Source organism: Oncorhynchus mykiss, chromosome 6, assembly GCF_057628025.1.
Source record: "Oncorhynchus mykiss isolate SJ-2025 chromosome 6, ASM5762802v1, whole genome shotgun sequence".
NCBI lineage: Eukaryota > Metazoa > Chordata > Actinopteri > Salmoniformes > Salmonidae > Oncorhynchus > Oncorhynchus mykiss.
This window is the reverse complement of record NC_143027.1, coordinates 49,974,398-50,000,390: the sequence shown is the minus strand read 5'-3', so window position 1 is coordinate 50,000,390 and position 25,993 is coordinate 49,974,398. Positions and strand designations below refer to the sequence as shown.

General features: G+C 44.1%; 1 protein-coding gene across 1 annotated transcript; it reads right to left on the bottom strand.

The window, feature by feature from the left end:
• Window positions 1-82: 82 nt before the first annotated feature.
• rsph14 (radial spoke head 14 homolog) lies at window positions 83-24,805 on the bottom strand. The gene is made up of 6 exons (XM_021606708.3): window positions 24,424-24,805; window positions 23,755-23,857; window positions 22,807-22,925; window positions 21,745-21,970; window positions 21,254-21,390; window positions 83-2,640 (listed from the first exon to the last, which is right to left on the bottom strand). Exons 1-6 carry the CDS (start codon window positions 24,620-24,622, stop codon window positions 2,402-2,404), a joined length of 1,023 nt encoding a protein of 340 aa, XP_021462383.1. The 5' UTR covers window positions 24,623-24,805; the 3' UTR covers window positions 83-2,401.
• Between the last annotated feature and the right edge of the window lie 1,188 nt (window positions 24,806-25,993).

Sequence of the window (25,993 nt, the reverse complement as noted above, 5' to 3'; positions counted from 1 at the left end):
ATGACAACGCAAAGACGTCAATAACCTATAAAACTTGAGACAAACACATGCAGTATTAAACGGTTGAGTGGCCAAGCACTTGTCACATCTACAACTTGTTTATTTATCAAACGCAATTCTTATTCAAAGCCAGTCACAATACATTTGCAGATGGTGAATGTAGGCTAGTAATTAGTAGGCCAACATCTGTTTCTGCCTTTGCTGATACATGCAGTTGTATGATTATCATAACCCTGGCTGGCTGTCATGTTGTGCAGTATGGATGGAACAGAGGATGTTGTGTAACGAAAGGGTGCCATGACATAATTTCCAAAAAATTGTAGACTACAAAATGATATAATATTAGACTAAAACATGATAATTTCAAACCTTGCTTACATTTGTATATGATCACATCCACAGAGTGTACAAAACATTATGAACACCTCTTTCCATGGCAGACTGACCAGGTGAATCCAGGTAAAAGCTATGTTCCCTTATACAGTGGCTTGCAAAAGTATTCACTCCCCTTGGTATTTTTTCTATTTGGTTGCCTTACAACCTGGAAATCTACCTAAAATTGATTTTTGGGATGTTTGTTTCATTTGATTTACATATTACCACTTTGAAAATGCAAAATATTTTTTATTGTGAAACAAACAAGAAATAAGACGAAAAAAACAGAACTTGAGCCTGCATAACTATTCACTCTGGCCAAAGTCAATACTTTGTACAGAGCTACCTTTTGCAGCAATTACAGCTGCAAGTCTCTTGGGGTATGTCTCTATAAGCATTGCACATCTAGCCACTGCATGATGCTGCCACCATGCTTCACCGTGGGGATGGTGTTCTCGGGGTGATGAGAGGTGTTGGGTTTGCGCCAGACATAGCATTTTCCTTGATGGCCAAAAAGCTCAATTTTACCAATCTGACCAGAGTACCATCTTCCATATTTTTGGGGAGTCTCCCACATGCCTTTTGGCAAACACCAAATGTGTTTGCTTATTTTTTATTTAACTTATGGTATAGGGGACGCTTGCGTCCCACTTGGCCAAAAGCCAGGGAAAATGCAGCGCGGCAAATTCAAATAAAATTATATAAAAATCTAACTTTCATTAAATCACACATGTAAGATACTAAATTAAAGCTACACTCGTTGTGAATCCAGAGAACATGTCAGATTTAAAAAAGGCTTTTCGGCGAAAGAATAAGAAGCTATTATCTGATGATAGCACAACAGTAAACAAAGAGGGTAGCATATTTCTACCCTGCAGGCGCTACACATAATGCCAAAATAAAATATAAAACATGCCTTACCTTTGACAAGCTTCTTTTGTTGGCACTCCAATATGTCCCATAAACATCACAATTGGTCCTTTTGTTCGATTAATTCCATCCATATACAGTGGGGAGAACAAGTATTTGATACAGTGCCGATTTTGCAGGTTTTCCTACTTACAAAGCATGTAGAGGTCTGTACTTTTTATCATAGGTACACTTCAACTGTGAGAGACGGAATGTAAAACAAAAATCCAGAAAATCCCATTGTATGATTTTTAAGTCATTCATTTGCATTAATGGACTATTTTGTGTATGTCCATTACATGAAATCCAAATAAAAATAAATTTAAATTACAGGTTGTAATGCAACAAAATAGGAAAAATGCCAAGGGAGATGAATACATTTGCAAGGCACTGTAGGTGTCACTTGTTAAATCCACTTCAATTCATGTAGATGAAAAGGAGGAGACAGGTTAAAGAAGGATTTTTAAACCTTGAGAATATTGAGACATGGATTGTGTATGTGTGCCATTCAGAGGGGGAATGGGCAAGGCAAAAATATTTAAGTGCCTTTGAACGGGGTATGGTAGTAGGTGCCAGGCTCACCGGTTTGTGTCAAGAACTGCAACGCTGATGGGTTTTTCACGTTCTACAGTTTCCAGTGTGTATCAAGAATGGTCCACCACCCAAAGAACAACTTGACACAATTGTGGGAAGCATTGGAGTCAACATGGGCCAGAATCCCTGTGGAACACTTTTGACAACTAGTAGAGTCCAAGGTGAACTGAGAGCCAGAACTTGTGGGGACAAATAAAATCACCCACGGACCATCAGTTGGGGAACCTCTATACAGAGGAGCTGAAACTTGCCACTGTGCTCAGTTTTAATCACATTAATAGGATAGATGACACAGACAGAGGTGGGTCTACTAGTCTGGTAAATGTACACCAGCAGACATTTACATTAAGGAAGTGTGAGTGTCTGTAGTAGAAGAAGGACTGATTGTGTGTGGTGTGTCAGTGAGAGCACATGTGTGCCTGTGTGTGTCAATGTGTGTGAGGGAGAGAGAATAGGGGGAGAAGCGAGGGAGAATCAGATAATGAGAGGTATTTGTCTCTTCTTCCCTTGCTCTCTCTTTCTCTCAGGGGGTCCAGGAGATCACGCGGATGGCAGTGGCTGCTGCCCGGCAGATGATGGAAGCTGGGTGATTGAGTCTTGTCTTTAATAGTGGCAGGTGCTCCAGTAGCTGTTCCCGAGCGCAGGGGGCTTCAGCCAGGGTGGTGAGGGCACGCAGCGCGTTAGCACACACAGCTCTGTCCTCACTGCCCACCAGCTCCAACAAGGGGGGAATGGCACCTGCCTTTAAGGCCTGGTATTTCCCTGTGGATGACAGAGGGGAGAAGTGAGCATGAGTGAGTTAATGATGAGGTTGACACTATCTGTTGAGACATTGACGCTTCTGCATTAGGGGAAATTGCACCACTGACTGCCCCACCGTTGTTGTTATTGTTTTGTTTTGTTGACTAAGAATAGATGGGGAGCATCACGCAACGTGGTGAAAAAATAAATCTGTATATATTCTGCTGTTCTATCACATGTGCAATGATGTCCGAGGGGGAAAAAAACTGTGCTCGTTGTTTGCCGTAACTTCCTTGTTGATGTAATATCGCAAATGGACGTGGCAGTTTTACAATCTAAGTAACATTATAAAAAAATTCCCCATCAAAACCCTTCAGTTGAAGCTAGAGATATGGGCTGCGTCTCAATGCACCACATCCGCCCATGTCGGCCTTCCCCATCTGCGGTGGAAGGCAAAGGTTGGCTACTTTAACTTCTTGACGCTACCCATCCCTTAAGCGGGATAATTGTCATCAGCAACCGCTGAATAGCATAGCGCCTCAGTCAAATAATATTACTAAAAATATTCATATTCATGAAATCACAAGTGCAATATTGCAAAACACAGTTTATGTTATGGTGAGTGAATGAGGACCCAAAAGCGAACTAACTTAAACAGAGCTTCTTTAATAACCAAACATAGGTAGGCTCAGATAGACCGGCAGATTCCGACAGGACAGGACAAGGTTACAGCAAACATGACGATAGTCTGGCTCAGGCATGAAACACAACAAACAAGAATCCGACAAGGACAGGAACAGAAACAGAGAGAGATATAGGGACCTAATCAGAGGGAAAAAGGGAACAGGTGGGAAACGGGGTGAATGGGTAGTTAGAGGAGACAAGGAACAGCTGGGGGAAAGCGGGGGAGAAAAGGTAACCTAACAACGACCAGCAGAGGGAGACAGGGTGAAGGGAAAGGACAGAGACAAGACACAACATGACAGTACATGACAGTACCCCCCCACTCACCGAGCGCCTCCTGGCGCACTCGAGGAGGAAACCTGGCGGCAACGGAGGAAATCCTCGATCAGCGCACGGTCCAGCACGTCCCGAGAGGGAACCCAACTCCTCTCCTCAGGACCGTACCCCTCCCAATCTACGAGGTACTGGTGACCACGGCCCCGAGGACGCATGTCCAAAATTCTACGGACCCTGTAGATGGGTGCGCCCTCGACAAGGATGGGGGGGGGGGGGGGAAGACGAGCGGGGGCGCGAAGGACGGGCTTGATGCAGGAGACATGGAAGACCGGGTGGACGCGACGAAGGTATCGCGGAAGAAGAAGTCGAACTGCGACAGGATTAATGACCCGAGAAATACGGAACGGACCAATGAACCGCGGGGTCAACTTGCGAGAAGCCGTCTTAAGGGGAAGGTTCTGAGTGGAGAGCCAAACTCTCTGACCGCGACAATATCTAGGACTCTTAGTTCTACGCTTATTAGCAGCCCTCACAGTCTGCGTCCTATAACGGCAAAGTGCAGACCTGACCCTCTTCCAGGTGCGCTCGCAACGTTGGACAAAAGCCTGAGCGGAGGGGACGCTGGACTCGGCGAACTGAGATGAGAACAGCGGAGGCTGGTACCCGAGGCTACTCTGAAAAGGAGATAGCCCGGTCGCAGACGAAGGAAGCGAGTTGTGGGCGTATTCTGCCCAGGGGAGCTGTTCTGACCAAGACGCAGGGTTACGAAAAGAAAGACTGCGTAAGATGCGACCAATAGTCTGATTGGCCCGTTCTGCTTGACCGTTAGACTGGGGGTGAAAGCCGGAAGAGAGACTGACGGAAGCCCCAATCAAACGGCAAAACTCCCTCCAAAATTGAGACGTGAATTGCGGACCTCTGTCCGAAACGACGTCTGACGGAAGGCCATGAATTCTGAAAACATTCTCGATGATGATTTGTGCCGTCTCTTTAGCAGAAGGAAGCTTAGCAAGGGGAATGAAATGAGCCGCCTTAGAGAACCTATCGACAACCGTAAGAATAACAGTCTTCCCCGCTGACGAAGGCAGTCCGGTGACAAAATCTAAGGCGATGTGAGACCACGGTCGAGAGGGAATAGGAAGCGGCCTGAGACGGCCGGCAGGAGGAGAGTTACCGGACTTAGTCTGCGCGCAGACCGAACAAGCAGCCACGAAACGACGCGTGTCATGCTCCCGGGTGGGCCACCAAAAACGCTGGCGAATGGAAGCAAGCGTACCCCGAACGCCAGGGTGGCCGGCTAACTTGGCAGAGTGAGCCCACTGAAGAACGGCCAGACGAGTAGGAACGGGAACGAAAAGAAGGTTCCTAGGACAAGCGCGCGGCGACGGAGTGTGAGTGAGCGCTTGTTTTACCTGCCTCTCAATTCCCCAGACAGTCAACCCGACAACACGCCCCTCAGGGAGAATCCCCTCGGGGTCAGTGGAGGCTACTGAAGAACTGAAGAGACGAGACAAAGCATCAGGCTTGGTGTTCTTAGAGCCCGGACGATAAGAAATCACGAACTCGAAACGAGCGAAAAACAGCGCCCAACGCGCCTGACGCGCATTAAGTCGTTTGGCAGAACGGATGTACTCAAGGTTCCTATGGTCAGTCCAAACGACAAAAGGAACGGTCGCCCCCTCCAACCACTGTCGCCATTCGCCTAGGGCTAACCGGATGGCGAGCAGTTCGCGGTTACCCACATCATAGTTACGTTCCGACGGCGACAGGCGATGAGAAAAATACGCGCATGGGTGGACCTTGTCGTCAGAGAGGGAGCGCTGAGAAAGGATGGCTCCCACGCCCACCTCTGACGCGTCAACCTCGACAACGAACTGTCTAGAGACGTCAGGTGTAACAAGGATAGGAGCGGATGTAAAACGATTCTTGAGGAGATCAAAAGCTCCCTGGGCGGAAACGGACCACTTAAAGCACGTCTTGACAGAAGTAAGGGCTGTGAGAGGAGCTGCCACCTGACCGAAATTACGGATGAAACGACGATAGAAGTTCGCGAAGCCGAGAAAGCGCTGCAGCTCGACGCGTGACTTAGGGACGGGCCAATCAATGACAGCTTGGACCTTAGCGGGATCCATCTTAATGCCTTCAGCGGAAATAACAGAACCGAGAAATGTGACGGAGGAGGCATGAAAAGTGCACTTCTCAGCCTTCACAAAAAGACAATTCTCTAAAAGGCGCTGGAGGACACGTCGAACGTGCTGAACATGAATCTGGAGTGACGGTGAAAAAAATCAGGATATCGTCAAGGTAAACGAAAACAAAGATGTTCAGCATGTCTCTCAGGACATCATTGACTAATGCCTGAAAGACAGCTGGAGCGTTAGCGAGGCCGAAAGGAAGAACCCGGTATTCAAAGTGCCCTAACGGAGTGTTAAACGCCGTCTTCCACTCGTCCCCCTCCCTGATGCGCACGAGATGGTAAGCGTTACGAAGGTCCAACTTAGTGAAAACCCTGGCTCCCTGCAGGATCTCGAAGGCTGAAGACATAAGAGGGAGCGGATAACGATTCTTCACTGTTATGTCATTCAGCCCTCGATAATCTATGCAGGGGCGCAGAGACCCGTCCTTCTTCTTGACAAAAAAAAACCCCGCTCCGGCGGGAGAGGAGGAGGGGACTATGGTACCGGCGTCAAGAGCTACAGACAAATAATCTTCGAGAGCCTTACGTTCGGGAGCCGACAGAGAGTATAGTCTACCCCGGGGGGGGGTGGTTCCCGGAAGGAGATCAATACTACAATTATACAACCGGTGTGGAGGAAGAGAGGTGGCCCTGGACCGACTGAACACCGTGCGCAGATCGTGATATTCCTCCGGCACCCCTGTCAAATCACCAGGCTCCTCCTGTGAAGAAGAGACAGAGGAAACAGGAGGGATAGCAGACATTAAACATTTCACATGACAAGAGACGTTCCAGGAGAGGATAGAATTACTAGACCAATTAATGGAAGGATTATGACAAACTAGCCAGGGATGGCCCAAAACAACAGGTGTAAAAGGTGAACGAAAAATTAAAAAAGAAATGGTTTCACTATGATTACCAGAAACGGTGAGGGTTAAAGGTAGCGTCTCACGCTGAATCCTGGGGAGAGGACTACCATCCAGGGCGAACAAGGCCGTGGGCTCCTTTAACTGTCTGAGAGGAATGTCATGTTCCCGAGCCCAGGTCTCGTCCATAAAACAGCCCTCCGCCCCAGAGTCTATTAAGGCACTGCAGGAAGCTGACGAACCGGTCCAGCGTAGATGGACCGACAAGGTAGTGCAGGATCTTGAAGGAGAGACAGGAGTAGTAGCGCTCACCAGTAGCCCTCCGCTTACTGACGAGCTCTGGCCTTTTACTGGACATGAAGTGACAAAATGACCAGCGGAACCGCAATAGAGACAGAGGCGGTTGGTGATTCTCCGTTCCCTCTCCTTAGTCGAGATGCGGATACCTCCCAGCTGCATGGGCTCAGCACCCGAGCCGGCAGAGGAAGATGGTAGTGATGCGGAGAGGGAGGCGACGGAGAGCGCGAGCTCCTTTCCACGAGCTCGGTGACGAAGATCAACCCGTCGCTCAATGCGAATAGCGAGTTCAATCAAGGAATCCACGCTGGAAGGAACCTCCCGGGAGAGAATCTCATCCTTTACCTCTGCGCGGAAACCCTCCAGAAGACGAGCGAGCAAGGCCGGCTCGTTCCAGCCACTGGAGACAGCAAGAGTGCGAAACTCAATAGAGTAGTCTGTTATGGATCGATTGCCTTGACATAGGGAAGACAGGGCCCTGGAAGCCTCCTCCCCAAAAACAGATCGATCAAAAACCCGTATCATCTCCTCCTTAAAGTCTTGATACTGGTTAGTACACTCAGCCCTTGCCTCCCAGATTGCCGTGCCCCACTCACGAGCCCGTCTAATAAGGAGAGATATGACGTAGGCGACACGAGCAGTGCTCCTGGAGTAAGTGTTGGGCTGGAGAGAAAACACAATATCACACTGGGTGAGGAACGAGCGGCATTCAGTGGGCTCCCCAGAGTAACACGGCGGGTTATTGATTCTGGGCTCCGGAGATTCGAAAGCCCTGGAAGTGGCCGGTGGATCGAGGCGGAGATGGTGAACCTGTTCTGTGAGGTTGGAGACTTGGGTGGCCAGGGTCTCAACGGCATGTCGAGCAGCAGACACTTCCTGCTCGTGTCTGCCTAGCATCGCTCCCTGGATCCCGACGGCTGAGTGGAGAGGATCCGAAGTCGCTGGGTCCATTCTTGGTCGGATTCTTCTGTTATGGTGAGTGAATGAGGACCCAAAAGCGAACTAACTTAAACAGAGCTTCTTTAATAACCAAACATAGGTAGGCTCAGATAGACCGGCAGATTCCGACAGGACAGGACAAGGTTACAGCAAACATGACGATAGTCTGGCTCAGGCATGAAACACAACAAACAAGAATCCGACAAGGACAGGAACAGAAACAGAGAGAGATATAGGGACCTAATCAGAGGGAAAAAGGGAACAGGTGGGAAACGGGGTGAATGGGTAGTTAGAGGAGACAAGGAACAGCTGGGGGAAAGCGGGGGAGAAAAGGTAACCTAACAACGACCAGCAGAGGGAGACAGGGTGAAGGGAAAGGACAGAGACAAGACACAACATGACAGTACATGACAGTTTAGCCTTTTGTTAATCTACCTGTCGTCTCAGGTTTTGAAATTATGCTTTACAGCGAAAGCAATCCAAGCGTTTGTGTAAGTTTATCGATCGCATGACAAAACATCAAGTACACTTAGCATCAGGTAGCTTGGTCATGAAAATCAGAAAAGCAATCAAATTAATTGTTTACCTTTGATGATCTTCGGATGTTTTCAATCATGAGACTCCCAGTTACACAACAAATGTTCCTTTTGTTCCATAAAGATTATTTTTATATCCAAAATACCTCCGTTTGTTTGGCGCATTATGTTCAGAAATCCACAGGAAAGAGCGGTCACGACAACGGAGACAAATTCCAAATATAATCGATAATATATCAACCGCAAATGTCTTTCACAGTAGGAGAGGAAAAAACAATAGCTGTCCAAATTCTGTTGCGCAAGCAAAACTCATGTGACCACTTGACGCGATGTTATTGTTCTGGCTAATTTTTCAAAATAAAAGCCTGAAACTATGTCTGAAGACTCTTGACACCTTGAGGAAGCGATAGGAAAAGGAATCTGGTTGATATCCCTTTAAATGGAGCAATGGGAGGCTATGGAACATGGAGTTTTCAAAATAAAAGCCACTTCCTGGTTTGATTTTGCCTGCAATATCAGTTCTGTTCCACTCACAGACAATATTTTGACAGTTTTGGAAACTTTAGAGAGTTTTCTATCCTAGTCTGTCAATTATATGCATATTCTAGCATCTGGTCCTGAGAAATAGGCAGTTTACTTTGGGAACGTTATTTTTCCAAACATAAAAATAGTGCCCCCTAGCTTCAAGAGGTTAATTCAAGAATATAAAATATAAAATAAATGTTGATTTGTTTAAACTCTCTAGGGTAGGGGGCAGCATTCGGAATTTTGGATGAAAAGCATGCCCAAATTTAACGGCTTGCTTCTTGGGCCCAGAAGATATGATATGCATATAACTGGTAGATTTGGATAGAAAACACTCTAAAATTTCCAAAACTGTTAAAATAGTGTCTGTGAGTATAACAGAACTGATTTAGCAGGTGAAAATCTGAGAAAAATTCATTCAGGAAGCAGTTTTTTTGTGGTTTTGTAGTTTTCTATTCAATGCCATTACAGTATCCATTAACATTGGACTCCATTTGCAGTTCCTAGTGCCTAGTGCCACTTGCAGTTTCTAGTGCCTTCCACTAGATGTCAACAGTCTTTAAAAATCGTTTCAGGCTTGTATTCTTATAAATGAGGGAGTAAGACCAGTCTGAACGAGTGGACCCAAACGTGACGCAGAATTTTTTCAGGAACATGTGCATTTCTTGTTTACTTTTTATATTGACGACGTTATTGTCCGGTTGAAATATTATAGATCATTTAGGCTAAAAAACAACCTAAGGGTTGAATATAAACATCGTTTTACATGTTTCTATGAACTTTACGGATACAATTAGGATTTTTTGTCTGATTGTTTTGACTGAGTTTGAGCCTGATTACTGAAGAAAACGCGCTAACAAAACGGAGGATTTTGGTATAAAGAGACTTCATCGAACAAAAGTAACATTTATTGAGTAAATGAATGTCTTCTGATTAACACCATATGAAGATCATCAAAGGTAAGGGATTAATTTTATCTCTATTTCTGAGTTTTGTAACGCTTCTGCTTGGCTGGTTACTATTTGTAATAATTTGTCAACTGGGATATGTTTTGGACTAGGTATGTTCTGGGCTAGGTATGCTTTCGCCGAAAAGCATTTTATAAATATGACACTGTGGTTGGTTTAACAAGAAGTTCATCTTTAAACCTATGTAAAATATCTTTTGTTTTCTGAATTTTTATCATGAGCATTTCTGTAATTGAATTTGGCGCTCTGCAACCTCACTGGATGTTGGCCAGGTGGGATGCTAGCGTCCCACATACCCTAAAGAGGTTAACACTTTTTTGGTTACTACATGATTCCATATGTGTTATTTCATAGTTTTGATGTCTTCACTATTATTCTACAATGAAGAAAATAGTAAAAATAAAGAAAAACCCTTGAATGAGTAGGTGTTCTAAAACTTGACAGGTAGTGTACATAAAGTGCCTACGCAAAGTTTTCAGACCTATTGACTTTTTCCACATTTTGTTACATTACAGCCTGATTCTAAAATGGATGAAATAAAAATATTTCCTCAGCAATCGACACACAATACTCCATAATGACAAAGTGAAATTAGGTTTAAAGAAATGTTTGCAAATGTATAAAAAAAAAAGAAAAACATATTTACATAAGTATTCAGACCATTTGCTACGAGCTCAGGTGCATCCTGTTTCCATGGATCATCCTTGAGATGTTTCTACAACTTGATTTGAGTCTACCTGTGGTAAATTCAATTGATTGGACATGATTTGGAAAGGCACACACCGGCCGATAAAAGATCCCACAGTTGACAGTGCATGCCAGAGCAAAAACCAAACCAGGTCGAAAGAATTGTCCATAGAGCTCCAAGACAGGGTTGTGTCGATGCACAGATCTGGGGAAAGGTACCAAAACATTTCTGCAGCATTGAAGGTCCGTAAAACCCAGTGGCCTCCATCATTCTTAAATGGAAGAAATTTGGAACCACCTTCCTAGAGCTGGCCGCCTGGCCAAACTGAGGAATCGGGGAGAAGGGCCTTGGTCAGGGAGGTGACGAAGAACCCAATGGTCACTCTGACAGAGCTCTAGAGTTCCTCTGTACACATGGGAGAACCTTCCAGAAGGACAACCATCACTGGAGCACTCCACCAATCAGGTATTTATGGTAGTGGCCAGATGGAAGCCACTCCTCAGTAAAAGGCACATGACAGCCCCTTAGTTTGCCAAAATGCACCTAAAAACTCTCAGACCATGAGAAACAAGATTTTCTGGTCTAATAAAACCAAGATTGAACTCTTTGGACTGAATGTCAATCGTCACAGAGCTTGAGAGGATCTGCAGAGAAGAATGGGAGAAAATCTCCAAATACAGGTTGTAGGGTCAAAAGTGCTTCAACAAAGTACTGAGTAAAGGGTCTGAATACTTATGTAAATGTAATATTTCAGTTACAAAAATTATACATTTGCATACATTTCAAAAAACCTGCTTTTGCTTTATCATTATGGTGTATTGTGTGTAGATTGAGGGGAAAAAAACGTATCAATTTTAGAAAAAGGCTGTAACGTAACAAAACGTGGGAAAAGTCAAGGGGTCTGAATATTTTCTGAATGCACTGTATCTACCTCAATTACCTCTTACCCCTGCACATCGACTCGGTAGTGGTACCCCTTGTATATAGCCAAGTAATCGTTACTCATTGTGTATCTATTAATACATTTATTATTACGTATTTTACTTTTTTATAATTTCTCTTTTTTTCTCTCTACATTGCTGGGAAAGGTGTGTTAGTAAGCCCATGTCCATAGACCCCATGGTTGCAAGAACAATACTTATCTTACAAGCCTGAGAATCCTGGGAAAATCTAAAGGGAAATCATGGGAAAATCTAAAGAAATCAGCCAAGTCCTCAGAACAAAAAATTGTAGACCTCCACAAGTCTGGTTCATCCTTGGGAGCAATTTCCAAATGCCTGAAGGTACCACGTTCATCTGTACAAACAATAGTACGCAAGTATAAACACCATGGTACCATGCAGCCATCATACCGCTCAGGAAGGAGACGCGTTCTGTCTCCTAGAGATTAACGTGGTGCGAAAAGTGCCAATCAATCCCAGAACAACAGCAAAGGACCTTGTGAAGATGCTGGGTACAAAAGTAGCTACATCTACAGTAAAACAAGTCCTATATCGACATAACCTGAAAGGCCGCTCAGCAAGGAAGAAGCCACTGCTCCAAAACCGCCATAAAAAAAGACAGACTACGGTTTGCAACTGCACAAAGACTGCACAAAGATCGTACGTTTTGGAGAAATGTCCTCTGGTCTGATGAAACAAAAATAGAACTGTTTGGTCATAATGACCACCGTTATGTTTTGGAGGAAAAAGGGGGAGGCTTGCAAGCCGAAGAACACCATCCCAACCGTGAAGCACTGGGGTGGCAACATCATGTTGTGGGGCTGCTTTGCTGCAGGAGGGACTGGTGCACTTCACAAAATAGATGGCATCATGAGGCATGAAAATTATGTGGATATATTGTATCAAGACATCAGTCAGGAAGTTAAAGCTTGGTCACAAATGGGTCTTCCAAATTGACAATGACCCCAAGCATACTTAAAAAGTTGTGGCAAAATGGCTTAAGGACATCAATGTCAAGGTATTGGAGTGGCCATCACAAAGCCCTGACCTCAATCCTATAGAAAATTTGTGGGCAGAACTGAAAAAGCGTGTGCGAGCAAGGAGGCCTACAAACCTGACTCAGTTACACCAGTGTCAGGAGGAATTTGTGGGAAGCTTGTGGAAGGCTACCTGAAATGTTTGACCCAAGTTAAACAATTTAAAGGCAATGCTACCAAATGCTAATTTGTTTGATTGATTGATTTTTTATTTAACTTCATTTAACTAGGTAGGCCAGTTGAGAACAAGTTCTCATTTACAACTTGCCAATATAAAGCAAAGCAGTGCGACACAAACAACAACACAGAGTTACACATGGAAAAAAACAAACGTACAGTCAATAACACAATAGAAAAAGTCTATATACAGTGTGTGCAAATGGCGTGAGGAGGTAAGGCAATAAATAGGCCATAGTAGCAATGTAATTACAATTTTGCAAATTAACCCTGGAGTGATAGATGTGCAGATGATGATGTGCAGATGATGAAGTAGAAATACTGGTGTGCGGAAGAGCAAAAAAGTAGATAAAAATAACAATATGGGGATGAGGTAGGTAGATTGGATGGGCTATTTATAGATGGTCTGTGTACAGCAGTAGCGATCGGTAAGCTGCTCAGATAGCTGATGCTTAAAGTTAGTGAGGGAGATATAAGTTTCCAACTTCAGCGATTTTTGAAATTCGTTCCAGTCATTGGCAGCAGAGAACTGGAAGGAAAGGCGGCCAAAGTAGATGTTGTCTTTGTCTTTGGCAAGTAGCTGCGGGGTTGTGGAGCTGTTGGCTGGGGTTGGGGTAGCCAGGAGGAAAGCATGGCCAGCCGTAGAGAAATGCTTGTTGACATTCTCGATTATCGTGGATTTATCGGTGGTGACAGTGTTTCCTAGCCTCAGTGCAGTGGGCAGCTGGGAGGAGGTGCTCTTATTCTCCATGGACTTTACAGTGTCCCAAAACTTTTTGGAATTAGAGCTACAGGATGCAAATTTCTGCTTGAAAAAGCTAGCCTTTGCTTTCCTAACTGACTGCGTGTATTGGTTCCTGACTTCCCTGAAAAGTTGCATATCGCGGGGACTATTCGATGCTAGTGCTGTCCGCCACAGGATGTTTTTGTGCTGGTTGAGGGCAGTCAGATCTGGAGTGAACCAAGGGAGTGTATGTAAACTTCTGACCCACTGGGAATGTGATGAAATAAATAAAAGCTGAAATAAATCATTCTCTCTACTATTATTCTGACATTTCACTTTCTTAAAATAAAGTGGTGATCGTAACTGACCAAAAACAGGGTATTTTTACTAGGATTAAATGTCAGGAATTGGGAAAAACTGAGTTTAAATGTATTCGGCTAAGGTGTATGTAAACTTCCGACTTCAACTGTATGTGTTTGCTCAACTTGTCTCATATGTTCAAGGACCTTGTGAAGAAGCTGGAGGAAACAGGTACAAAAGTATCCATATCCACAGTAAAACAAGTCCTATATCGACATAACCTGATAGGCCGCTCAGCAAGGAAGAATGCACTGTTCCAAAACAGCCATAAAAAAAGCCAGAATACGGTTTTCAACTGCACATGGGGACAAAGATCGTACTTTTTTGAGAAATGTCTGAAAAAACAAAAATAGGAACCTTTTGGTCATAATGACCATCGTTATGTTTGGAGGAAAAAGGGGGAGGCTTGCAAGCCAAAGAACACCATCCCAACCGTGAAGCACGGGGGTGGCAGCATCATGTTGTGGGGGTGCTTTGCTGCAGGAGGGACTGGTGCACTTCACAAAATAGATGGCATCATGAGGAGAGAAAATTATATGGATATATTGAAACAACATCTCAAGACATCAGTTAAAGCTTGGTCGCAAATGGGTCTTCCAAATGTACAATGACCCCAAGCATACTTCCAAAGCTGTGTCAAAATGGTTTAAGGACAACAAAGTCAAGGTATTGGAGTGACCACCACAAAGCATTGACCTCAATCCTACAAACCGGACTCCGTTACACCAGCTCTGTCAGGAGGAATGGGCCAAAATGTACCCAACTTATTGTGGGAAGCTTGTGGAAGGCTACCCGAAATGTTTGACCCAAGTAAAACAATTTAAGGTCAATGCTACCAAATAATAATTTTGTGTATGTAAACTTCTGACCCACTGGGAATGTGATGAAAGAAATACAAGCTGAAATAAATCATTCTCTCTACTATTCTGACATTTCACGTTCTTAAAATAAAGTGGTGATCCTAACTGACCTAAGACTGCGATTTCTACTAGGATAAATGTCAGGAATTGTGAAAAACTGAGTTTAAATGTATTTGGCTATGGTGTATGTAAACTTCCGACTTCAACTGTACGTAAATGCAATATTTCATTTCAGAAATGTCCAGTTTTTGCTTGTCATTATGGAGTATTGTGTGTAGATTGAGGGGGGGAAACTATTTCATCAATTTTAGAATAACGCTGTAACGTACATTTTTGGGGGGAAAAAGTCAAGGGGTCTGAATACTTTCCGAATGCACTGTATGTGGTAGTGGAGTAGGACCTGAGGGCACACACCTAGTGAGTAATAAAATCTGTCATGAATGTATTGTAATGTTTTTAAAATTGTATAACTGCCTTAATTTTGCCGGCCCCCTTGATGAGTAGTTGCTCCCTTGCCAGGTTCAGACGAGAGAAAGACAACGTCTCTCCCTGCCTGTTGATGCACACCACCGACGTCCTGTTGTCGGACCTTACCAACACATACTGGACCTCCAATATCAGAAAAAAACAGCAGAAAAACAGCCAGTAGCTCCAGGTAATTGATATGCAGTGCCTTTAGCGCTGTCGACCAAACGCCACCTTCCTAGTAGCCCACACACAGCACGCCCCATCCCAGTGAGGCTGTGTCTGTCGTGATCACTCTGTGGGACACTACCCGGCCCATGGGAACCCCCTGTGACAACAGTCGCGGGCTTCTCCAAGGAGTTAACGCCCTCAGGCACGACAGGGATAGCTTGAGCAACAGATGGCAATGGCGAGATGCATCCAGACACGTAGCTACGTGAACCAATCGCTGGGACTCACCGACTATATTAGCCGCCAAAACATGAGCAATTTGAACTTGTCCAAATCATTCAAGTACAGGATGGGATGCAGCATTTCATTACTGTTAAGAACGAGGAAATACCGGCTGAACCAACCGCTTCCGAGACAGGAACACCCCGAATAGCCCGCTTCCAAAGAAGAGAGAAAATCTCCTCTCTCAAAACAGGGGCTAGGACACACCCACTGTGAGACCTCCCATATATTGTCATCTGAAGGGGCGGAACAGCACGAGTACTTGGATAATGTGGTTATTTTGTCATGTCCTCTCACACCAGCCACTCCCGACAACCTTGTGTTCAACTCTGGAAACCATGTGTTTGATGTATTTGATACCATTCCACTAATTCAGCTCCAGTCATTACCACTAGCCCGTTCTCCCCAATTAAGGTGCCACCAACCTCCAGTGATAGGGAGAATGCGCATTTTATGGCTTATAAAAGTGTTGAACAAAGTGTTGACGGTGCTGAATAACAACTTAAACATAAAAACAGCAGCTCTTTGCTGTATTCGTTGAGGAGTCATGGTTTTAAAAGATTTGAAATCTCACATTATTAACTTTGCTGTGCGATCGAGGCTTCTTTTTACAGTCTCTGGCGCAAGGAAACTGTGCAGACAAAGTGATCTGAGCTATCTGATTGGCCAGTAGTAGGCCTATAAGTGCACTTGATTTGTTCTCTGGGCCTGCCGGGTAGGTGGACACATCAAATGGTTCAAAATGGGAACAATTTGCCTTCCCGATGCTAGGGCTGCTGATTCAAGTGCACCTACCGCCAATAGCGGTGAAACAACTACAACAAATATTGTTTTTGTTTTTACAGAAATGTTTGGTGATTGACTAGGAATGCCTTGGAGATCAACCAGTTAATCGCGATCGACCCAGTGGTGACCACTGCCCTTAGGGCAACATTTTCTGGTTTGCAGAGAAATGCATTGAAAGAGATACAGTACCAGACAAAAGTTTGGACACACCTACTCATTCCAGGGTTTTTATTTTATTTTTAGTATTTTCTACATTGTAGAATAATAGTGAAGACATCAGAACTATGAAATAACACATATGGAATCATGTAGTAACCAAAACAGTGCTAAACAATTCAAAATATATGTTATACTTGAGATTCTTCAATGTAGCCACCCTTTGCCTTGACAGCTTTGTACACTCTTGGAATTCTCTCAACCAGTTTCATGAGCTAGTCACCTGGAATGCATTTCAATTCAATTTGGGGTGGCAGGTAGCCTAGTGGTTAGAGATCAAATCCCCGAGCTGACTAGGTAAAAATCTGTTGTACTGGCCCTAAACAAGGCAGTTAACCCACTGTTCCTAGGCTGTCATTGAAAATAAGAATGTGTTCTTAACTGACTTGCCTAGTTAAATAAAGGTTCACATTTTTTTTTAAAGCCAGCATCCCGGAGTCGCCTCTTCACTGTTGATGTTGAGACTGGTGTTTTGCGGGTACTATTTAATGAAGCTACCAGTTGAGGACTTGTGAGGTGTCTGTTTCTCAAACTAGACACTCTAATGTACTTGTCCTCTTGCTCAGTTGTGCACTGGGGCTTCCCACTCCTCTTTCAATTCTGGTTAGAGACAGTTTGCACTGTTCTGTGAAGGGAGTAGTACACAACGTTGTACGAAATCTTCAGTTCCTTGGGAATTTCTCGCATGGAATAGACTTCATTTCTCAGAACAAGAATAGATTGATGAGTTTCAGAAGAAAGTCTTTCTTTCTGGCCATTTTGTGCCTGTAATCGAACCCACAAATGCTGATGCTCCAGACACTCAACTAGTCTAAAGAATGCCAGTTGTATTGCTTCTTTAATCAGGACAACAGTTTTCAGCTGTGCTAACATAATTGCAAAAGGGTTTTCTAATGATCAATTAGCCTTTTAAAACAATACAATTGGATTTTTATTTTTTATTTTTTTTATTTTACCTTTATTTAACCAGGTAGGCTAGTTGAGAACAAGTTCTCATTTGCAACTGCGACCTGGCCAAGATAAGGCATAGCAGTGTGAACAGACAACACAGAGTTACACATGGAGTAAACAATTAACAAGTCAATAACACAGTAGAAAAAAAGGGGAGTCTATATATACATTGTGTGCAAAAGGCATGAGGAGGTAGGCGAATAATTACAATTATGCAGATTAACACTGGAGTGATAAATGATCAGATGGTTATGTACAGGTAGAGATATTGGTGTGCAAAAGAGCAGAAAAATAAAAATAAATAAATAAAAACAGTATGGGGATGAGGTAGGTGAAAATGGGTGGGCTATTTACCAATAGACTATGTACAGCTGCAGCGATCGGTTAGCTGCTCAGATAGCAGATGTTTGAAGTTGGTGAGGGAGATAAAAGTCTCCAACTTCAGCGATTTTTGCAATTCGTTCCAGTCACAGGCAGCAGAGAACTGGAACGAAAGGCGGCCAAATGAGGTGTTGGCTTTAGGGATGATCAGTGAGATACACCTGCTGGAGCGCGTGCTACGGATGGGTGTTGCCATCGTAACCAGTGAACTGAGATAAGGCGGAGCTTTACCTAGCATGGACTTGTAGATGACCTGGAGCCAGTGGGTCTGGCGACGAATATGTAGCGAGGGCCAGCCGACTAGAGCATACAAGTCGCAGTGGTGGGTGGTATAAGGTGCTTTAGTGACAAAACGGATGGCACTGTGATAAACTGCATCCAGTTTGCTGAGTAGAGTGTTGGAAGCAATTTTGTAGATGACGTCGCCGAAGTCGAGGATCGGTAGGATAGTCAGTTTTACTAGGGTAAGTTTGGCGGCGTGAGTGAAGGAGGCTTTGTTGCGGAATAGAAAGCCGACTCTTGATTTGATTTTCGATTGGAGATGTTTGATATGGGTCTGGAAGGAGAGTTTAGAGTCTAGCCAGACACCTAGGTACTTATAGATGTCCACATATTCAAGGTCGGAACCATCCAGGGTGGTGATGCTGGTCAGGCGTGCGGGTGCAGGCAGCGAACGGTTGAAAAGCATGCATTTGGTTTTACTAGCGTTTAAGAGCAGTTGGAGGCCACGGAAGGAGTGCTGTATGGCATTGAAGCTCGTTTGGAGGTTAGATAGCACAGTGTCCAAGGACGGGCCGGAAGTATATAGAATGGTGTCGTCTGCGTAGAGGTGGATCAGGGAATCGCCCGCAGCATGAGAAACATCATTGATATATACAGAGAAAAGAGTCGGCCCGAGAATTGAACCCTGTGGCACCCCCATAGAGACTGCCAGAGGACCGGACAGCATGCCCTCCGATTTGACACACTGAACTCGGTCTGCAAAGTAATTGGTGAACCAGGCAAGGCAGTCATCCGAAAAACCGAGGCTACTGAGTCTGCCGATAAGAATACGGTGATTGACAGAGTCGAAAGCCTTGGCAAGGTCTATGAAGACGGCTGCACAGTACTGTCTTTTATCGATGGCGGTTATGATATCGTTTAGTACCTTGAGCGTGGCTGAGGTACACCCGTGACCGGCTCGGAAACCAGATTGCACAGCGGAGAAGGTACGGTGGGATTCAAGATGGTCAGTGACCTGTTTGTTGACTTGGCTTTCGAAGACCTTAGATAGGCAGGGCAGGATGGATATAGGTCTGTAACAGTTTGGGTCCAGGGTGTCGCCCCCTTTGAAGAGGGGGATGACTGCGGCAGCTTTCCAATCCTTGGGGATCTCAGACGATATGAAAGAGAGGTTGAACAGGCTGGTAATAGGGGTTGCGACAATGGCGGCGGATAGTTTCAGGAATAGAGGGTCCAGATTGTCCAGCCCAGCTGATTTGTACGGGTCCAGGTTTTGCAGCTCTTTCAGGACATCTGCTATCTGGATTTGGGTAAAGGAGAACCTGGAGAGGCTTGGGCGAGTAGCTGCGGGGGGGGGGGAGCTGTTGTCCGAGGTTGGAGTAGCCAGGCGGAAGGCATGGCCAGCCGTTGAGAAATGCTTGTTGAAGTTTTCGATAATCATGGATTTATCGGTGGTGACCATGTTACCTAGTCTCAGTGCAGTGGGCAGCTGGGAGGAGGTGCTCTTGTTCTCCATGGACTTCACAGTGTCCCAGAACTTTTTGGAGTTGGAGCTACAGGATGCAAACTTCTGCCTGAAGAAGTTGGCTTTAGCTTTCCTGACTGACTGTGTGTATTGGTTCCTGACTTCCCTGAACAGTTGCATATCGCGGGGACTATTCGATGTTAGCGCAGTCCGCCACAGGATGTTTTTGTGCTGGTCGAGGGCAGTCAGGTCTGGAGTGAACCAGGGGCTATATCTGTTCTTAGTTCTGCATTTTTTGAACGGAGCATGCTTATCTAAAATGGTGAGGAAGTTACTTTTAAAGAAAGACCAGGCATCCTCAACTGACGGGATGAGGTCAATGTCCTTCCAGGATACCCGGGCCAGGTCGATTAGAAAGGCCTGCTCACAGAAGTGTTTTAGGGAGCGTTTGACAGTGATGAGGGGTGGTCGTTTGACTGCGGCTCCGTAGCGGATACAGGCAATGAGGCAGTGATCGCTGAGATCCTGGTTGTAGACAGCGGAGGTGTATTTGGAGGGCCAGTTGGTCAGGATGACGTCAATGAGGGTGCCCTTGTTTACAGAGTTAGGGTTGTACCTGGTGGGTTCCTTGATGATTTGAGTGAGATTGAGGGCATCTAGCTTAGATTGTAGGACTGCCGGGGTGTTAAGCATATCCCAGTTTAGGTCACCTAACAGAACAAACTCTGAAGCTAGATGGGGGGCGATCAATTCACAAATGGTGTCCAGGGCACAGCTGGGAGCTGAGGGGGGTCGGTAGCAGGCGGCAACAGTGAGAGACTTATTTCTGGAGAGAGTAATTTTCAAAATTAGTAGTTCGAACTGTTTGGGTATGGACCTGGAGAGTATGACATTACTTTGCAGGCTATCTCTGCAGTAGACTGCAACTCCTCCCCCTTTGGCAGTTCTATCTTGACGGAAGATGTTATAGTTGGGTATGGAAATCTCAGAATTTTTGGTGGCCTTCCTGAGCCAGGATTCAGACACGGCAAGGACATCAGGGTTAGCAGAGGATTAGCACAGGATTAGCTAACAGAAGAAAAACCCTGAAATTAGTAGGTGTCCAAACTTGACTGGTACTGTACATTAAACTACTACCAAGGTCTTATAAATCTAATTTCAGATGTTTTCTACCTTATGCATGGATTTGATAGACGTATGTATGTATGTATGTATTTTCACTGTTATGAAAATAACTAATTGTATGCGCATGCAGCAATTCATAAGGGCATGCAGCCATTCACCCCATCTTGCTTTAAAGCGCGCAATACATTACAGGGAACAAGCACGTAGATCTCATGCACTAAATGATGGCAGGTTTGAATGTTAGGATTCTGTGGGTTTTTCCGCTGGGAGAGCACTGTAGATTGTTTATTATGCATTGACACAGAGTCCAAAACGGGAGGTTTAAAAAATAACGAGGTAGTTTTGATCCCTCCAGAATGTCTCTATAATGTAAGTTCCCTGCAACATAGAGATAAGCCTATGTTGTTAACATTGTTCACATGCAAACTTGCACCCTAACTCTAAACTATTACTTAAGACAATAGTCACAATAGATATCTAAAATATCCTTTCTTTCACATCCATTCCCCTCCTTACCTTCAGTGATAATAGCTGTGTTCATAATAGTCCCAGCAGCACTGGCAGTCACTCCTGGGTCACAGTCTGATAGCAGCTTCACTAGGATTGGGAGAACTCCCTCCTCACATACCTTGTGCTTTCCTTCTGATGGAACACTAACAGGGCAAACAGGGGTCTTTAAATGGAATCATAACTTAGTTCAAAGCAAGCTTTTTCCACTTACATTTAATTGATTTTCATTTTGCATGCACATATTATTAGAGTGCATTTTTTTTCTACATGACATCCATCATTCATGAATATTGAAAGCCTCAAATTCCAAATATTTAGATTTTTTTAAAGGATTCTTTCCTGTCAGTAAGTAGAACATGGCTGCGTACCAAATGGCTCCTAATTCCCTAATAAGGCACTACTTTGACCTGGGCCAATAGAGCGCTGGTCAAAAGTAGTGCAGTACGTAGGGAATAGGGTGTCATTTGGAACATATCCATGTTTGTGCCTCTGCTCACCTGATGCCCAACATGGCGGAGGCTGCGGCCCGGCGGATGTCAGGGGAGGGGTGAGAGAGCTGGTTTCGCAGCATGGGAACTCCGTCACTGGCCAGGGCTGGCAGGGCATCCACCCTCACACAGTAGCTGAGAGTGGCCAGGATAAGGGCCCGGATCTCCTCCTGCTCAACAGGCAGCTTCATCACCAGCCGGGGAATCAGGCCCAAAGTTACGATACACACTGCACCTGACCAGGAGACAGAAGGTCATAAGGTCATTAGGCCCTAAAACATGTCCATCATCTAAGGATTTGGATTCTCTTTCATTGAATCACTTGTTTCGTTAATAATTGCTACATTTAGAAGATCTTATAAGATCAAAACGTCGGCAAAAAATAGTAATTAAATTGTTGCCAGCCGCACAGTTACAGTCACAAACATTCTAGATAACATCAAAACAGCCTAACTAGCTCTGCTAGGGCAAGTAAAATGGTCAGAGTGAGGGGTTCTCTCATTTGTGTCTGGAAGTAGCTCGCAAGTTAGCCAGTTAGCTTGGGTGCTTGACTGCAGTTGTGAGTTCAGAACGCTCGGATCAACCCTACTCCTCAGCCAGAGCGTCCAGTGAGCGAAATGCTCTGAAATTACAAAATGACAATCTGACAATGCTCTGAATTTACGAATGCCCAGAGCGCACTCTTGCACCCCAGATTGAATTTACGAATGCACCTTTAATAACACACACGAAGTCGTAAAATGTCTAGCTAGTAATTTGTTATGCTAACAAGCTAGCAAGAACATCAACTTCCGGTAGACAGGCAAAGAGCCAGTATGCTCAACTGAAAGGATACCATTTGTTTACAGTATGCTAAAAGGAACTAATAGTATATAGTATGTAGTATATACTCATTAAGTATGTAGTATACAGTATATTAGTATGTGTATTCGGAACACAGCTATAGTGTTTGAATAGTGTCTAAATCAAAATACATCCAAATGTCATGTGTAATGAGTCCTTCAGCTTGCCTGGAGTGTCACTGTAATTGGGGCAGCTGAAAACCAAAGACTAAAGCCTAGGCATACGTACCTGCAGGAAACTCAGCCACCATCTTCAGTGCACGATGCATGTTTTTACGACAGGCATCAACTGGCTCGTCTAGAAGATCAGACAGTGGAGCCACCACATCCCACGTGAGGAAGGCTTCTCTAGGGACATACACATGTGTCACTCACACCAATCGCCACCCAACCCAAGATTCCCTCCACTCATTTGCAAGTCCACAAGTTTAGTCGTGTCTACAATTTATGGGTGTGAAATAAGTACCCCAAAAAATGTTTTACTAAGGATTGTTTCCTCATCCGGATAACTTGCCATACAGAAGTTGACTGTTGCAGAGATACTTGATATAATGATAAGACGCTTGTGTCGCCACCCTAACAATGGGATTCGTTGTCCACAGAGTGGAACGGCAGGATGTCAAGCACATCTCTTTGGATTGATGGATGCATCTCGTTATTTAAATACTTTTTTGAATATGCGATGAGAGGTGGTGATGTCATCTGCCTGTATTCAATGGAGAGTGAGATGCTATGCTAACCCCATGAATATGCATAGACATTTCAAATTTAAACTGGGACAACTCAAAACTAAAGTGTTTTTTTCTCAATGTGACTGGGATGTCAGGTGCGTCACACTTATATAAGTACACTCGTAACAACCTAAGAATTACAAAACATATATTAGATCAAATAAGCCTCACGTATCAATAAAGCAATACATTTTTATATTGACTAAATTTGACACTCTCATTGCCCCCATACAAAAACTCTTCACTTGTTTAATAATTAATGATCTGCTTAACATGGACATATTTTGGGTGGAGTAAACGACCTCGCTTCGCCTCTTCCTCTTTGGCTGTGGTCATTGACATTGTTGGTAAAACCATATTATACTAGGCTGCCACCTACTGTCTGCAGTAACCATAGCATTGACCATTGGGTAGACCAAATGATCCCTGGGAATGGGAATGCTCACCTCCCCACATTATGGGCAGCTAGTAGGTAAAAGACTTCTGTAGTTTTGATTCTCACTGAGCTGTCTCTGTCTTGCAGCAGGACCTTCAGCCTCTCCAAACAGCCTGAAACAAATTCACAGAGGATATCTAGTTTGGAAACATTTACTGGTTAAGAGAAGGCTTTATGAAGAATATAGCCCAAATAATTTACAGTTCTCAGAAGGATACGCCTTGTTGTCCCCTTTTGTTGACTATTGTGCGATTAACAGGCACACTTCTAGCTTCTAGATGTTATGCGTGGGTACGAACTGAGTCCACGACAAAGATATTCGTTCAGGCGGTCAGCTTCCAAGGTAAATAATACAGAACCGTCTTATTCGGAGTGTAAGCTAGTGAGGGCTAGCTATCTCGGGTACAGAACGGGGAGATCCAGCGTCCATGCAGTGAGATACCAGCCAACTAAGTTAACAATGGGCAACCGTGGGAACATAACCATAGTGAACAGTCCTGCGTTGTCTAGCTAATAACAAGTGTGTATAGCTGTGAATGTATTATCTCCCAAAACCATTACAATGCGAGATTTGTGACTCGTGAAACAGATGCAGCAATTTAAAAATGAGATTCCACAAATGTTTTGTTTAAGAAAGCAAGGATTTTATACAATGCAATAATGTGAATATGCATCTTACCTTTGTGAATAGCCTCATATGCCCTCTTTGGGTCATGAACCAGGTCACAGAGGGCTGCAAGAGCTCTCTGTCGTATGCACAGCTGTGGATCTTGCAGTTCCAGAGAGAGCCGCGGAAGGGCTCGGTTGCCGAATGCAACAGGTGCTTGAGTCGGGTCAAAATGCGGGGGCAATTGCTCCGAAATCCTTGTGCTAGCCATAATCTAACAAAATAAGAATTGTTGTTATTAAACAACTGTTGATTATAGCTAACCTTATTTCGCTATATTGTAACAATAAGCTGCCTGTCACTAGTTGTTTGCCAGCGAGCAGAACAGTTATTTAGCTACTCAGCGCCACTGCTTCCCACCACCAATCGTTGCTTAGTAACTAGCTATCTGTACACAATACACATACCTTTCCCCCTTTTTTCCCCCTTTTTTTTACAGGGTATATATTTGTTGTTAGTAATATTTCACTTGTTGTTTGAGTAAAAAAAAGGTGATTAACATAAATACAATACATTACATCACATTCCCCTTTCCCGTCCTTCTCAAGCTTGTGCGTTTCTATACGAAAAGTATCTTAGGCAGGCCTAGACCATTACTTACAATACATCTCTTTCACTGACCTTATTATCGATTTTTTAAAAATTATAACAAAACAAAACAATAAAAATGTGTTTATTGGTTTCATTTATTGCCCTTATTTTAATTGTCATTAACAACAGGGACTCTTTCCAGAACAACCAGTAGCCTATCACAAAGAACACTATGCTGCATGTTTTCCCTGACCAATACAGGTGATGTAGATCAGTGGTTCCAAAAATGTGGGGCTGCCCGCATATATATATATTTATAAACTGGGTGGTTCGAGCCCTGAATGCTGATTGGCTGATAGCCATGTGGTATATCAGACCGTATACCACGTGTATGACAAAACAGTTATTTATAATGCTCTAATTATGTTGGTAACCAGTTTATAATAGCAATAAGGCACCTTGGAACAGCCCTTAGCCGTGGAATATTGGCCATATACCACACCCCCTCGTGCCTTATTGCTTAAATATATACAGTACCAGTCAAAAGTTAGGACACACCAACTCATTCAAGGGTTTTTCTTTATTTTTACTATTTTCTACATTGTAGAATAATAGTGAAGACATCAAAACAATGAAATAACACATATGGAATCATGTAGTAACCAAAAGTGTTAAACAAATCAAAATATATGTTATATTTGAGATTCTTCAAAGTAGCCACCCTTTACCTTGATGACAGCTTTGCACACTCTTGGCATTCTCTCAACCAGGTTCACCTGGAATGCTTTTCCAACAGTCTTGAAGCAGTTTCCACATATGCTGAGCACTTGTTGGCTGCTTTTCCCCAGAAATGTGTCACTCAAATGTCACATGAATACACATTAGACATGGCAAAATGTATAGAATTGCAAGAAAATTAGCTTTAAACTGAAAAAAAAAATTGCACACCATGACAAAATGTGTAGAATTGCAGAAAATAAGCTTTAAAACTGCACCAACAAGAGGGGTGTGAACAGTTTGTGTCACGAACAGTGCTTTTTCCCATAAAAAT

What these genes read in the sequence shown, in the direction of transcription:
- rsph14 (XM_021606708.3), bottom strand. Translation starts at nt 24,622, where the DNA reads ATGGCTAGCACAAGGATTTCGGAGCAATTGCCCCCGCATTTTGACCCG. An exon ending in ATATGAGGCTATTCACAAAG is followed by an intron (nt 23,858 to 24,423) that starts GTAAGATGCATA and finishes AATTTGTTTCAG; the next exon opens with GCTGTTTGGAGAGGCTGAAG. An exon ending in CACAGCTATTATCACTGAAG is followed by an intron (nt 2,641 to 21,253) that starts GTAAGGAGGGGA and finishes TGTCATCCACAG; the next exon opens with GGAAATACCAGGCCTTAAAG.